The sequence below is a fragment of the Petaurus breviceps genome, unplaced genomic scaffold, assembly GCF_028583685.1.
Source record: "Petaurus breviceps papuanus isolate PSGF00001 unplaced genomic scaffold, PetGlider_PUasm1.0 90842, whole genome shotgun sequence".
NCBI classification, from domain to species: domain Eukaryota; kingdom Metazoa; phylum Chordata; class Mammalia; order Diprotodontia; family Petauridae; genus Petaurus; species Petaurus breviceps.
The window spans coordinates 12302662-12319029 of NW_027187358.1; the positions used below are offsets into that span (position 1 = coordinate 12302662).

General features: G+C 37.4%; 1 protein-coding gene across 1 annotated transcript in view; it reads left to right on the forward strand.

Annotated features, from left to right (window-relative positions):
- GTF2A1L (general transcription factor IIA subunit 1 like) overlaps positions 1-16368 on the forward strand; it is a 40877-nt gene that overhangs the window by 8963 nt on the left and 15546 nt on the right. Inside the window, exons 4-6 of the mRNA XM_069071672.1 lie at positions 8839-8894; positions 10504-10597; positions 12886-13475. Of these exons, the coding sequence (XP_068927773.1) occupies positions 8839-8894; positions 10504-10597; positions 12886-13475 (740 nt within the window). The remainder of the gene's footprint in view (positions 1-8838; positions 8895-10503; positions 10598-12885; positions 13476-16368) is intronic.

Below are 16368 nucleotides of genomic sequence, written 5' to 3' on the forward strand. Positions count from 1 at the left end.
TTTTTGAACAGTTATTTCCATTCTTTTGGATTTCAAGGATTCTTGTATGATTTAAAAAAAAATTATATCGATCTTTTATTTTTACATTGTCAAGGTTTTTTCCTATGTTCCTTTCTTTCCCTTTTTCTCTTCTCCCAGAGAGCCATCCCATATAAAAGAATTTTGAATCTTGTGTGATTTTGATGTATGTGTGGGAGACATCTGGTTGGAAGAAAACTTTAAAGGGTGATGTTTTGTGCCACCAAATAAAATGCTTTTTCATAGTCAAATGATAAAACAGAGACCTTGAATTTTGTACCCTTTTTATCAATTGTGTGCCTGAAAAGATTGGTCTTCTATGGAATATTGTTTTGAAAGTCTGCCTGTTCTCTTCTTATGCCTTTGTCAAGTCTCTGGGCTGGTAGTTATTAATATTCTCTTGGTACACTTTTTTGGGTGTTGATAAAGTCTTAAATTTTTTATCTAAGTATTTGGTTTCCTCCCCTCTTACAAATACCTTGAGAACCAATGCCTCTGGGTCTTCAGAATTGTATTTTTTCCTGTGTGGGGCTGCTTCTGCAGAGACTTGTCCTAGTCAAACAGTTCTTCCTACTTTGTGTCATTTCTGCTTCCTGATCTGCCATGCTTGTAACACTCATGTTCTGAATTTTTTTTTGGTCTGTTTTCCTATTAGTATCCTCATTGTATTATTGTAAATAAATATATAACCTGTAGACTGGGTTGGGTCAAAATGGAAAAAAAAATAAATGAAAGTAGAAATTTTTTTCCATATTATGTTAGCACTGTTTCTTGCCATAGAATGAAGAGATTTGAAGGATTGTTGGTAAATATATACACAACTGAGCTTCTGGTTTAGGGAATTCCTAAATGAGAAATTCTCTTTACCTTCTCTATGACTTATGTTGCTTAGATCATTTTCTGTCTTTTATGTTGTCTAGAACCCTGAGAGGATAAGGGACTTGCTCAGGGCCACACAGAAAGTATATGTCAAAGATGGGTTTTCAACCCATGTCCTTCTGGCTTCAAAGTCTAGCACTCTGTCTATGCCCTGCTGCTTCTCTGTGTTTTGAGTGATAGGGGATATAAATGTAGAGGCTGTGACCAGGACTAAGCCTGGGCACCTTGGCAAGGTTAAAGGATAAGGCCTTTGTTTGGGACTTTGATTATGGGGACAGCTTGGGGCAGTAGGCACTAATAGTACTGGATTTGGAGTCAGAGGACCTGTATTTGAATCCTGTCTCTGCCATTTTACCTGTGTAGTTTTGAACCATTCACTTGATTTCTTTGAGTCATTTTTCTCCTGTAGAATGAGATGGTTGGACTAGATGAATGATCCTTAAGGTTTTTTTCCCCCTCAGCTATAAATTTGTCTCCTTAATAGATATGAACATTCCCATTGATTGACTTCTGGCATTTGGGGGATGATTTGCTTTCATCAGGCCCTGTTGTGTATCTGAGCCACCTAGGTCTCTGAAGGGAATCATACTGACTTGCCTGTCAGTTACATTCGGGGGAAAATGGAGATGGACTGAAAAGTAGACTTTGGACCCTGGAGGTTGAAAGTTTTGTGTTGGTATGGCTTCGTAGGGGTCCCCCTATTTCTCTCTCCCTCTTCTTCCATGCCCAGAGTGGGCAGCCATGGATATGGCAGAACCTCTAATCCTGAGACATGGCAGCAGCTGGGGACAATATTGTAGTGGCAAGAACTGCTGGCCCTGTCAGTGGACAAATATTGGTGGGACATGGGCCCTAGAGATGGCAGACATGGGGGAAAGAACTCCGTGAGCAGGGAGTGCCAGCACAGGATATGTTGGTGGAGTGGCTGGAGTTTCTGCACCCAATCTCCTAGAGAGGAGGGGGGATTTTGAATGGAGCTGAGTTCTTGGACATTTCTTCCTGGGGAGAAAGGGTGGAACCACATGATTTCTATTACCCCCAGAGCTTTTGGCCTGTGTTGGTTCAGGGGGCGATGACTTGACTTACACAAAACATTCTTTTCACTTATAGGATAGGATGAAGCTATTAGACTTGAGGACTGTTGGGTGCTTTGAGAAAGCTGGGATTTATAAGAGGGGAAAGAAGGAATGTCTTCAGTTGTTCTGTGGTAGATGGAGTTAATGTAGAGCCTTTGTTTTACATTCTTTCTGTGGGAAGAAATAAATGCTGACCAGGGGGCAGAGCCAAGATGTCAAAGTAAAAACAGGAACTTGTCTGAGCTCCTGCTGCAAGCACCCCCAATACCTGTAAAACATGACTCTAAGGGGCGGCCAGGTGGCTCAGCGAGTAAGAGCACTAGCTCCAGTGTTGGCATGACCTGGGGATCGAATCCGGGCTCAGACACTTAGCACCCACCCAGAAACACCTGGCTGTGTAACCTTGAGCAAGTTACTTAACCCCAGGTGGCTCAGCGAGTAAGAGCACCGGCTCCAGTGTCGGGATGATCTGGGGATCAAATTGGGGAGCATATACTTAGCACCACACCCAGAAATAACTGGCCGTGTAACCTTGAGCAAGTTACTTAACCCCGATTGCTTTAAAAACAAACAAACAAAAAAAAAAACCCATGACTGAGCAAATTTTAGAGCTACAGAACCCACAAAGTAACAGAAACAAATTTCCCACTGAAGGCAGCCTGACAGGCTGACAGGAAGGACTGGGAGCTAAGCATGGTCCATGCATGGCCCCAGACTCAGGCCCCCCCTCCCCCCCCCTCCCCTTCCACCAGCTGCACAGACTGGCCAGAGCAGACTTCAGGAGAGTGAATTGCCAGCAGCCGTGACAGTTTCCAGACTTCTTAACCCATAAATTCCAAAGAGAAAGTAAAAGGTCAGTGGGGAACTCTGTTGGAACTGAGTGAAAGAATAGCATGGTATGGCCCTTGCCCCTGGGGTGAGAGATAGTGAAGGCTTGGTGACTGCAACTGCTGCCACGTGGCTGTCTCCAGAGCTCCTGGCCTGCAGATTGTAGGGGGACCAAGCAACCGTTAAGAGGGTAATTGTTCTTGCTTTGACCTGCTTGGATCTGGGTTGCTGTCTTGGATGCTGGTCCTGGGGTGTGAAATGCCAGTGTGCCAGAGCTTGGGGTATCTATAGAGAGGGAGCCCTCCTCATAGCTCTGACATTTGCGAAAACCCCAGTGATTTGGGACATAGCTCTCTCCACTCTGGAAGCAGAATCCTACTGTGTCAAAGAGCTCAAAAGTCAAGTAATTGGCTGGCAAGATGAGCAAACAGAGGAAGTGCAATCAAACCATAGAATCCTTTTTTGGGGACAAAAAAAGGATCAAAACATGGAACCGGAAGTTAATGAAGTCAAAACTCTTGTATCAAAAGCTTCCAAGAAAAATATGAATTGGTTACAGGCTGTGGAGGAGCTCAAGAAGGATTTTGAAAATGAAGTAAGAGAAGTGGAAGAAAAATTGAGAAGAGAAATGAGAATGATGCAAGAAAATCATGAAAAGCAAGTCAACAGCCTGCTAAAGGAGACTCCCCAAAAATCCTGAAGAAAATAACACCTTAAAAATAGACTGACTCAAATGGCAAAAGAGGCCCAAAAAACCAATGAGAAGAATACCTTAAAAAGCTGAATTGCCCAGATGGAAAAGGAATTAAAAAAAAACTCACTGAAGAGAATAATTCCTTCAAAATTAGATTGGAGCAAATGGAAGCTAATGACTTTATGAGAAATCAAGATACTACAAAACATATACAAACAAGTGAAAAAATAGAAGACAATGTGAAATATCTCACTGGAAAAACCACTGACCTGGAAAATAGATCCAGGAGAGATCATTTAAAAATTATTGGACTACCTGAAAGCCATGATAAAAAAAAGAGCCTAGAAATCATCCTTCAAGAAATTCTCAAGGAAAATTTCCCTGATCTTCTAGAATCAGAGGGCAAAATAGAAATGGAAAGAATTCACCGATTGCCTCTTGAAAAAGATCCCAAAAAGAAAACTAGGAAATAAATGCTGACCAAAATTATCTGAAACGTTATTAACTGGGTGCTATGTATGGGAGTGGACTGAGGGCACTTTCCCCTACATCTGTAGAAACTGAGATGAACTATATATTCCCTCTGGAAAGTTTGGATGAGAACAAAGTGAGCCAGAATTAGTCTCTATGAACCTGGAGCTTAGAAGCCAGTGCTGTCCTTATTGACCAGTTGTGCCTTTTATTATCCAAGACAGCAGTTTTGTCAAAAGGAGGCATTTTTGTTCTGTTGTGAGCTGGCAATACTTCCATTTGAACTCTTATCTGTTTATCATCCCACCCTATGTCCCCTTTTAATTTAAAACATTAGTTTGTGAAACAATTTTTAGTTTTTATTTACCTTTTGAAGATTTGTGACCCTGAAGAAAAGGGAAAATACTCCTTTACTATCACCATAACCCTATGTTATCTTAAAGTCACGTTCTGGGTGGGACACTTCTACAATCTCTGTTGTTCTGAGTAGAAATTGCAATACTCAAATTTTGCCACAAGATGGTAGTATTACCAGTGATTAAGATCTGGAAAAAAATGGGACCTGAAACTAGCACAGAGATTACTAGTCCTCATTCAATTCTTTATTTGGATTCTATACTCCAGATGTTAGAATAATAGAAATAATTACATTTAAGACAAGGAGGTTTTCCTCCTCTTATCCATTTTTAATGAAGTAGTTCAAGGCAAAGGAACAATTTAGACTGTTTTTGTAGAGAGCAAATTTAGTCTTGTTTTTATACCTTTTTATCTTCGGCTCTCTTACAAGTGAGACTCCTAAGTAAATAGTGCTATAAATTTGAGATGCCTCTTAATTACAGTACCCCATCTTTCTAAGGGGTCTGATTTTTTTCTTTGTTTTCTTTTCAAAGCCTTGATTATACTAGGATTTGTATAGAATTTCCCCAGATGAAATTATGCCCTTCTAGTGGCTCCTCACTACCTTGGGTGTCAAACTCAAATTGAATTTACAGAAGAGAAAATAAATTGCTTTTGTATGAGAGGAGAGGGTCCTCTCCTAATGCCCCACTTAAAAAAATAGTTCACTGTTCTTCAAACATAGATTAATGACCAGATTGGTAGAGCTATCATGAAGCTAGCTACCTTTTCTCCCTCTTTCAAGTTTTTAAATTTTGGCTAAATGTCTTGACAAGATAGTTAGGTTGTGCCACTTTCTGATTTCAGTAGTCTTGAATCCTAGGTCTTTACTGCTATCCTAAGATACCTGTAGCTCTAAATACCTGTTCAATTCTTTGTCCCCCTTCTCTTCTGCCAACATGTCCAAATGTGCCTTTATATAAGAGAAAAGGAAAAATTGAGAAATATTGTGAAAATAGCACAAATAATAAAAATGGTACCAAGAACAACTGGCCCCCAGATTATTCAACATCTCGTTTCTTCCTGACCCCTATATGTGGTTGCTCCTCCAGTTTTTTACCTTTTTGGAATAGCTTCTTTTGGTAGCTGGCTTCATGTTAGCATGAGATGTTCAGATACACCCACCTTATATTACACGTGAGAAAGTGGAGGCCTAGAAAGGGCAACATAACTCCTCCCATGTCATGTAGGAAGTTTGAGGGTCTCAGATTTTCTAATTTCAAGTCTAATACACTTTCTAATGTGTTATGTATGCTTTATTCCAGTTTTGAAAGAAAATGTGCTGTGACCCTTCTTATATTATTTGACAAAATAATTGAGAAGCTATACTTATACAAAATGAAATTGATCCAAATTTTAAGTAAAATTTAAAAAAAATTCTGTAGAAGCCCACATATAATTATAATGTAAGTGGAGGTCAGGCCCATTGTGTTTTAACATTTATATTTAATATGTTCCACACAACTCATTTCACTAACTTCTGGGATGAATTTGGTGTCAAATTAAATAGCAAGCTCTATAGGCTTTGAGAAATTGCATTGTAAAATCAAACTATTAATTAGTTAAATGCTCTTATTTCACGGAATGTAAACTTTTATTAACATAGTTATCTTGGCTCCTTTAAATACATGTCCTTCAGGATTCTTTGGATGCTAAGATGGAAAAATTTTTTTCCCTCATGAAACTTGATTATATCAGTTATTGGAACTGGTATAATCAGATTTTGCTTTCCTGTCAAGTAATGACTTTAGTTATACTGCTCGAGTTGTGGCCGCTTCAAATAATTAAGACTGATGCCATTGTGATCCTTCACTTCAGTTCTGACAATTGAATGTTTCTAATGAAGTGTTTGTTAATGGCAAAACTAGAGATGAACTGAGGGTAAAAATAATTTTGTGCTTCATTAACCACCAATCATTGCTGTTTCACTTCTGTGGTGTTTTTTTTAATGGAGATGGAATCTGTTAATGATCTCTTGAGAGAGATATATTTTATGTGTTCATGAAGAAATGTCTTTTGTAGATAATTTATTCAGAAAACAGGTATTTCAGGTGTTTCCTTTGAATAGTTGTTTGAGATGAAAGAAAAATCCACATATATAAAGGTCTTTCAAGGCTGTAACATGTGCAAAGTGCTCTAGCTATATATTTACACTGACCCTTGTGAGGTAGCTACTGCAGATATTATCTCCATTTTTTTCAGTTGAGAAACTGAGGTTAAGTGACTTGCACCTGATAGTCATAGTGGTACTGAGTTTTGGAGGCAAGATTCAAATCCAGATCTTTAAGAAAAAGTTTTTATTGATGCCTGTAAGAAAAATCACCCTAGTTTCCTCTGGCTTTCTTCTCCCTCCTAGCAAACCATCATCCCATACTACAAACAATATTTTAAAGACAAAAAAAGGAGAAAAAAATCAGTGTAACTGATCAATTTATCAAAAAAAGTCTTAATGTGCAATATAAAACACTTGTTAACTCCCCATCTTTGCCAAGGGATGGGAAAAGAGCATCTACTTATGTCTTCTTTCACTTCATGCTTGTTTACAATTTTCCAGCATTTACTCTTTTTTTTTTTTGCTTTTTTCCTGTTTATATTGTTGTAATGATTCTGTGTGTGTATATATATATATATTGCTTTTCTTGGCTCTGCTTACTTCAGTATGCATCTCTTCATATAGACTTTTCCAAACTCTGTATTCACCATGTTTGTAATTTTTTATAGTGCAGTAATAGTGCATTTATATACACCAATTTGTTTAGTTATTTACCAGTTGATGGACACTGACTTTGTTTATGTTTCTTTATTATCACAAAAAGTGCTACTATGAATATTTTGGTGTGCATGGGGATTTTCTTCTTTATTAATAACCTTCTTGGAGAGTACATCTAAGTAATCAAATCTCTGGGTCAAAGGGTACAGACATTTTAATCATCCTATTTACATAATTCAAGATTGCTTTCCAAAATGGTTGCACTGCTTCACAGCTTTCTTAATAAGGTATTAGTGTACCTATCTTCCCACAACCCTTCCAACTTTGACTAGTCCTGTATTTTGTCATATTTGCTAATTTGTTAGGTGTAAGGTGAAACTTCAGGGTTGTTTTGCATTTCTCCTATTTGTGATTTGGTGCTTCTTTTCTTATGATTGTTAATAGGTTACAATTGTTTTGAGAACTGTTCATGTTTTTTGACTTATCTATTAGGAAATGATTTTTTGTCATGAATGTGTTTAATTATTTATATATCTTGGATACCAAATCCTTATCAGAGAAATTTGATACAAATATTTATTTCCATTAGGCTGCCTCTAATTCTATGTGCATTAATTTTGTTTGTGCAGAAGTTTTTCAGTTTCATGTAATTAAAGTTACCTGTTTTATCTTTATTTTCTCTAATTACCTCTATCCCTTGTTTGGTTAAAATTTTTTTCTACCCACAGCTCTGATTATATGCATATGTGTATATACCTACAGGCAGGTAGGTGGTACAGTAGATAGATTACTGGGCCTCTTCTTCAAGAAGTCTTGAGTTCAAATTTGACCCCAGTTATCTTAATACCTATGTGATCCTGGGCAAGTCACTTAACCACTGTCTACTTCAGCTTCTTCATATGTAAAATGGGCATAGTAATAGCACTTACCAACCAGGGTTATTGTGAGAATCAAGTGACATAATATATGTAAAGTGCTTATCACAGGGCCTGGCACATAGTAAGACCTATATCAATGTTAACTGTTGTTGGGGTTATTATTATTTATCACCAGAAAGAGAGATGGGTTAGACATACAGTGAGAACAAGGGATAACAGAACAGTCTAAGGGCTGCCCATGCTGTTCTTGAAATATTGAAAGACCTAGAAGAAGACCTCGAGGACTCTGAGTAGATCCTCTGAGGGGCATTTGTGGAGGCTGTGGGCAGGACTCACATGGGATATGAGAGCAGAGACGGGCTATGCTCTCTACCTCCTTGTTTATGCGCATGTCTACTGTAGCACCACTTATTGTGAGGTAGCTTCCATTCCAATACCAGGGCATTCTTCTTCCCCTCTCTTTCCATTCTCTTCTTAAGATCATCAAGACTTGGTTCCAGACCTTGTTTAATTGGACTCCCTATTGCTATTCAGAACTCCAGAACTCAAGCAGTCAGCCAATCTCAGCCTCCCCAGGAGCAGGTCTATAGGCAGGCACACAGCATATGTATTTCTAAAAGACAGCATTATCTGAAAAACTGGAAGAATTTTTTTCTTTCTGAATGTTAAAAAAAAAAGTTTCATGGCAAAGCTTTTATCTGGTTGTTTTGAAAAAGAAAATATAGTTTAAGATCAAAATTCCTTTTGGTAGCAGGCATTTTTTTTTATGTTGCTTGAGTGGGTAAATAATGATGTGGTAATCCCACAGTAGGAAACTATGATTAATAATTTTGTTAAATATTTCAGTAAATGCTAACATTTTATAATATTTATTTTGTTTCTATGCAGCATCTTTAGTGATCCCTGCTGGGAGAACTATTCCAAATTTCACTACTACAGAACTGGTATGTAAGTGTGAACTCCCTGAACACTTTGTGAATGTTGGTGGAGAATTTATCTATGTCTTTGACTATTTCTATGTTCCTGTCAGCATTTGAAATAGTTTTTACTTTGTTTATTCTCCTTTTTTCAAGTTCAGTTTATAGGGATATACTGATGCTGAAATCGGGTAGAAAGTAATGTGAGTGCCATAATGTAGCTGCTAAACCACAGTGGGAATATTTGGTAACTCTTGTTGGCGTTTTTGCTGACTTTTCCACTGTTTTCCCTGAGGTGCTTGGAACTACTAGGGCACTGGGTTAGGATGTTTCAGAGCTATTATATGTCAGCTGAAAAACTGGAATTACAGTAATGGAAGTGTCTGGTTCTGTTGAGAGTACAATGGAAAAGGCCTAAATAAAAATTTTTAAGTTTGAGACTTCCTGGGTTTTTTTTTATAACAACTATGCTCATGTATAACAGTTTCCTTTTTCTTGCATTTAAATGAAATGTTCTGGCTATACTTTTATGGTGTTATCAAATAGAGCTTAGAACACCCCCATTTTTTCCCTATAAAATAAGAATTTGGAACAGATGATAAGAAAATCACAGTCCATGAAGAACATTGAATGGTTTGTCATGAGGTTTGAGATACTAGAACCAGTTCTTTTTGGGCTTATTTTTATTGTATAACTCATATTCATGTTTTTGTACTCTTTTGATTTGTGGGTTACCTTTTGGAGGGTAAAAGTCCTATAGAGCAGCCACTTAATTCCCACTTATTTCAGTACTACAAGGACATGTTATTTTTACAAGTGAGTACTTCTTTATCAATACAAATGAATGTCCATCCATGCCATAATAGATAATCCTATGAGTCGAGGTAAAAAAAAATTCACATCCTAGTGGCAACCATTCTACTGAGCCTCTCCACAGGAAGCTAGCTAGGACCTTGGGTAACAGATGTACAGATCACTCCTGTGCCTGTCCTTGAAGTCTTTCTGGCTTGATAGAATCTGCTAGAGCTTGTATTCTGCTAGCATAACCTTGAAGGCCCAGTATCTCCCTCCTACCACAAAGAGCAAGATTTTCATGGAAATGGATTGTTACCATTAAAAACAAATAAACCCCTAACAAACCAAAAGCTAAAACTTACCAGAGTTGATGGGAAGAGTAGTGCTATTGCTGATGAAAAGCAAATTAATGTCTTTTTATTTTTTGTTTAAATTGTTTAAAAATTATTAATTGTAGAACAAAATTATAGACAATGCCTTGTCAACATTAGTGCTAGAGATTAACCCAAAGACCACCTGCAGACCTCGAATGACCCTTGATGGTCCTAGAACTTGCTTTAAGAATTAGCAGCCTGGGTAAAAAAGGCTGAGTTTTAAAAATAAGACTTAGCATTTTTTGACTTTGCCAGGATACCAGTAACATGGATGAATCAAAGTGACTAGATCTGTACCTAGGTTTGCTTTATAGTCTCCTGTTTGAAAGCAGCTTGATTCAGAGAACTCATTCCTAATGAAGCACCATGTCCATGGTATCTTAACTTTTATCAGGGGAGAGGGACAAAAGTGGGGATAAAATATTGTATTTTTGCTTAACTTCATGTCCTGAAATTTTCGCATCTAGGGCACCTCAAATTCCACTGCAAATTATAGCCTTCCCTCTGGTTTTGGTTATCCCATTCATGTTCCAGCAGGAGTGACTCTGCAAACAGCATCTGGTGAGAGCAAACTTTAGGAATGGTTTTGTTGGGAACGGTAGTTTTAGCTAATCAGTTATTTACAATAATAGCAACTAGTGTTAGTGCATTAAGGTTTGCAAAGTGCTTTATATAAGCTATGTCATTTGATCCTTATGTCAACCCTATGATGTGGGTACCATTATTATCTCCATTTTACAGATGAGAAGACTGAAGCAGATAAAGGTTAAGTGACTTGTTCAGAATCCCACAGCTATTATGTGTCTGACTCATGAGTCAAACTATCCATCTAGCTGTTAGATAATAATATGGTCAAATGCTTCTGTAAAATATATAACAAAAGTTATAAACTGTTAAAAAAAACTCCTGGTGTCCTTCTAACTTTATTCCCCCTATGAAGAAGTGACTGATCCTCACCCCTTTACACAATTTGGATTTTTAGAAAAGGCTTCCAGCAAGGAAGAAAGATTATATGGTTAAGGTTATAGTATGAGAAATCTGTCCTCTTAACCTCCTTTTCAGTTCTACCAATATTCCCCCCCTAGGTTTTGCTTCTAAAAAAAAAAAAAAACAAGGCATCTTTTCTGAAGCTGGGGTCAGTTTCAGCCTAGATATCAAGGTTGCTGGAATTTTAGTGAAATTCTCATATAGCACAACAAAGTCTTTGCTTTTGGTCTTGGGACCTCCAGAAAGTGAGGTGCTAGCTGGGAGCCACGTTGTCCTATCCATATAATCCACTTTTGTTTATGGGCTTAAACTAGTGCCTTAAAGATTGGATATACATCTATGTGAGTTCATTTATTTTGGTGTGTAGGAACTCTACCCATCTATTGCATCTTAAATTAATCTTACAAAAAAAGCTACATGCCTTTTATAGTATAGCACAATGTTCTACAGATTTGGATGGACATCTGTGTTTCAAAAAACCCCTGATTTTAAGGATAGATGTTTCCTTTGCTTATGGCAGTTGTAACTCCTCACTGCTAAGGTGAAATTGTTTTCCCGTAGCTAACTATATACATGAAAAAGAAATTAGCCTAAAAAGTATGCATTAGTTCCTTTCCTCAATAAGATATTATCATAATTATAATAGATTTAGAACTGCAAGATGTCTTTGACATTATCTAGTCCAATTTTCTCACAGATCTGGAAACAGGTCAAGAGAGGTGGTGAGCTGATTTTTCTCAATTGTCAAACAAGTCTAAGTGGCAGGTTCCTGGATTAGAACCTTGGTCTCTTGACTCCAAATCCAGGACTCTTTCCATTGCACGAGACTAGCTCTGTTGCAGCTGATGTTTTAAATTCTGCTATTCTTGATGCTTCAAAGAGGAGTACAGCATGGTATAAGCTAGAATGCAGTGGAGTGCAAGCTCCCTGAGGCCAAGTACTGTTTGTCACTTTTGTCTTTGAATCCCCAATACCATGAACATGGATGCTTAATAAATGTTAAATTGTGTGGTAGAAGAAACACTGAAATGGAATCAGGAGACCTGGGTTTGAGTCCTGGCTATCCCACTTACTTGTTGTGTGACCTTGGGAAAGTTACTTAACCTCTCTTGGCCTTATTTTCTTCATCTCTGAAGTTCAGGGTTTGGTTGCATCTTCTATTGCTCTTTTCTACATCTAAAAGTTTCTGATTCTATTGATTATCTTTGAAGGAGGCAGATAATTTGATATGCTCCAAAAGTTTTAAAACTCTTATTGACCATATAGCCTGGTCTTTTAATTACCTTAGAACTAAGATCGACATGGTATCTTGAATAATGGAAAATCTGAAAAAATCAGTTATTTTATACAATTATGTTAATTGGAACTCAGATTTGTACAAGTACGTTGTAATATTGTGTCTACCTGCCTTGAGTACTGATTGGACAGGATGTGGCATTGTCACCTTTCAAATATCACAATATAAAATACGCTTCATAAGCTAAGAACGTTTTTTTTTAGTCTAGAGATGAGATTCTTTTGATAGGAGCTTCCCCCTTTCCAGATTTATTCTACAAATGCACACCAGTATTTGTTCTGCAGTGTTATAATCTGAGAATTGCCTGGGGCGTTGAGAGGCTAAGTGACTTTTCCACCAGGGCCACAGAAGTTGAACTTGAACCCAGGCTGTACTTACCCTAAGGATGACTCTTTATTATTCCAATGTAGGAATTTGTTTTGCTTGATTAATACCTAGTTGTGATGGTTTTTTTTTTTCCAGTGGACAGCAGGAGATAAGAGAGAGAAAATATGTATCTGAAAATAAAATTGAATTTTATAAAAGAGCATTAGGGTTTAATTATATCTCTTTATTTATTTGTCAGGACATCTTTATAAAGTGAATGTGCCTGTTATGGTAACACAGACCCCTGGAGGAGCAAGTATCCTTCAGCATCCAATTCAGCAGATATTTCAGCAGCTTGGGCAACCTTCCTTAATACAGACCAGTGTTACACAACTGAACCCATCCTCTGTTCAGGCAGCAACCAAAAAATCACAGAGACTGGAAACTGTCCTCCATCCTGGGCCAATGGAAAGAAAGCATTTAGAGAACTTGGCCACCAGTGAGACTCTTGCACAGCCACCTGTGGGGAATGAACACAAAACTGCACCTGAGTTTCTGTTAAGTCAACAACCTAATTCCTTGGAAAGCCCCCAGTACATGAATCTGCCAGGTGTTGTATTTACTCCACAGCCCTCTCAAATAGACTCTAATGGGGAGCCAGTGGTCAACGTTTCAGGTAGCATGACTCAAACTCTGGACGGTGAACAGCTTTCCTCAGGCCCTCAGGACTGTTTTCACCAGCAGTCTGATGTGGAGGTGCTTGTTCTCAAGAACAGGATGGGTGAAAATGGTTCCCTAAAGCAGCCTCACCCCCTAGAAGAGCCTTGCAGTCTCCCTGCTTCAGAAGAGGTAATAATACCTTTGATGCTCTGGGCTTCATTTCCTCATCTAGAAAATGAAGGGGTGGGACTTGGTAATTTCTAAGTTACTTCTGGCCCTCTATCTGTGGTCCTAGAAGTTGAGATTCTCGTGTTTTTGAAGTCACAAGATCAACTCAAAATTACGAATTTTTTAGGTGAGATCACTTCTTTGAAGTTGTGATTGGCATCACTTTCATTTTTTGTGTTTGGTATTCAGAACTTCCTATCTACGTAATACCTGACATTTATTATAGTACTTCAAGGATTGCTATATGCTTTATATAGACTATCTAATTTGAGCCTCACAACAACCTTGTGAAGTACATGCCACTGGTATTATTTTTATTTGATAAATTTAGAGAAATTAAGTGACTTATTAATGGTCCCATAGCTGGTAAGTGACAGAAGTGCTTAACATAGTGCCTGGCACGTAGTAGGTGCTTAAAAATGTTTATTGAGTCACCACAGTGGGATATAAACCTACTTCTGACTTCATGGAAGGCTGATCTATCCACTGGACCACATTGCTCAATATCTTATGTCACATGAAAACTTGACTGATTATAACACAACCTTACTTGAGGAAAATGCATTTTTGCTAGAGAGATAGATTAAAGCCTTGTGACTCTATCTTGAATGAGGCTTGAATTTATTACCCTTCCACGATTTTCTGCTTTAAAAATTGCCTAGGTCACAAAAGGTAATAAGACTACTATTCTAAACTGGTATTTTTGAGGATGATGATGAACATCTCAAAATTTTGTGGAATAAATCCACAATTCTTTTCCTTCTCACTGTAACTATTCTTTCCCATATCCCAGGTGCTCTATTATCTGGAGAATTATTTAGTTTTAAGGAAGAACTAAATAAAGCACACCCAAATCTGTATTCCTTTCTAACTTAGTTTAACTTATCAGAATTCAAACCATATGATTATTAACTCAGTTTAAAAAATAGCTTTTGAATTATTTCTCCCCAGAAATAGTTGGTTTATCTAACAAGGAAAAAAGACCATAGAGACATCTAAAGGATTCAAGTTAATCATAATTATTTTGAAAAATAGAGAAAGGGTCATACATTCTCTTTTTCTGTCTATGATGTGGTTTAATTTCATTTCAGAGATTCCACACTTAACTAGGGAAGTGCAGGGAAGGTTTGACTCCATAACTTTGGTTTCATAGTTCATTATGTCTGTGAACACTTGAGTGAAATTATGGTCACCAGTAGTAGGTGACAATATATTTATTTATAGGACCTTTTGAATCCTCAGTATAGAATGGGGGAAGTGAAGGACACTGAGCAAAGAAAATAAATAGCAGGATATCAGGGACCAAAAAGCCTTGCTCAGTTCTAAAATACCTTAACTTTTTCTCCTAGGTCTTTTGGTAAGTCAGCTTTTAGTGTTTGAAAAGTATTAAGTCTTAAACATGAGAATGTTTCTATTTCTGAGGTTTCCTCTTTTCATCATTTGAGTGCCTTTTTTTCTTAACAGAATTCACTCTTATCCCAGTGGAACCGTACTAGCAACACTGTAGAGTTGCTTAAGCAAAACAATCCAACACATTGGTCATGTCTCTCAGTCTAGGTTGCATTACACATCTCTAGTCTGCCATCTCTCTTGAAGCATTTTCTAGAGTATCTAGATTTCTTATGTGCATACACACTTTAAAAAATTAGGACTCCTTAGGAAACATTTGGGCAAAAGAAAAAGTTGTTATATGTTTTGTATTCTTTTAATCACTTTTATTGCCGTTGGAAGGAATCTTTACTTAACTCTGAATATTTAATGACTTAACTTCACTATATTCAATGTGTTAGCTTTGCATGTACTATATAGAAAATGTAATATTTAGAAAAGCTATATTAGGTAATTAAAAATTCTTTTAAGGTTTTTTTTTTCCCTGAAGGTTTAGGACCTCTTAAAAAATATAATTCCAATCCAGTAAGTGCTTATTAAGTACCTACTGTGTGCAAGGAACTGTTCTAGGTGCTGGTGTTGCAAATATAAAAAAAATCCCTTCACTTTAAGAAAATCTGATATCAGTAAATGTGAACTTGCATTAGGGGAAATATAATTACTTCGTAGAGTGAAGGATCCCTGGCAGAAGAGATTTCACTGTGATCATCAGATCTTCAGAATGATTTATAATTTGATTTGCAGAAAAATACATTTAAATATAACTTTAAGAGTATTTCTTTTGCTTAAAGAAGTGGTCATTGGATAGAATTGCTGGATGTGGGTTCAGGAAGACTTGAGTTCAAATACTGCCTTAGATACTTAGTATGACCCTGGTCAAATCACTTAACTTCTTACCCTCAATTTCCTCACCTGTAAAATAGGGAAAGAGAATCTACCTCCAAGGATTGTTACAAGTATCAGATGACAAATGTAAAGCATTTTGCAAACTTTAAAGTGCTATGTAAATACTACTAGCTATTTTTTATTACAGTGGTACTTTGCCCAATATAGATTGATTTTTGCATATTTTTGGTGTGGCATTGTAAGTATAAGTACTGAGATACCAAATGTATATTTTTGTAGAACTAAGATTGTTTTCCCCCTTGTCACTTAATATGACATCTCCAAATTTTAAAGGTCCTGTAGCTATGTAAAGTGAACTTATTTTTTTTTAAGCAATTGGGGTTAAGTAACTTGCTCAAGGTTACACGGCCAGTTATTTTGTGTGGGTACCAAGTATCTGAGGCTGGAACCGATCCTGGGTCTCCTGACGCTGGGGCTGGTGCTCTTACTCACTGTGCCACCTGGCCGCCCCAAATTCCTAAAGCAGATTTTTGGAGGGCAGTTGGGGTTAAGTGACATACCCAAAGTCACACAGCTAGTAATAGTTTCAAGTGTCTGAGGCTGGATTTGAACTCAGGTT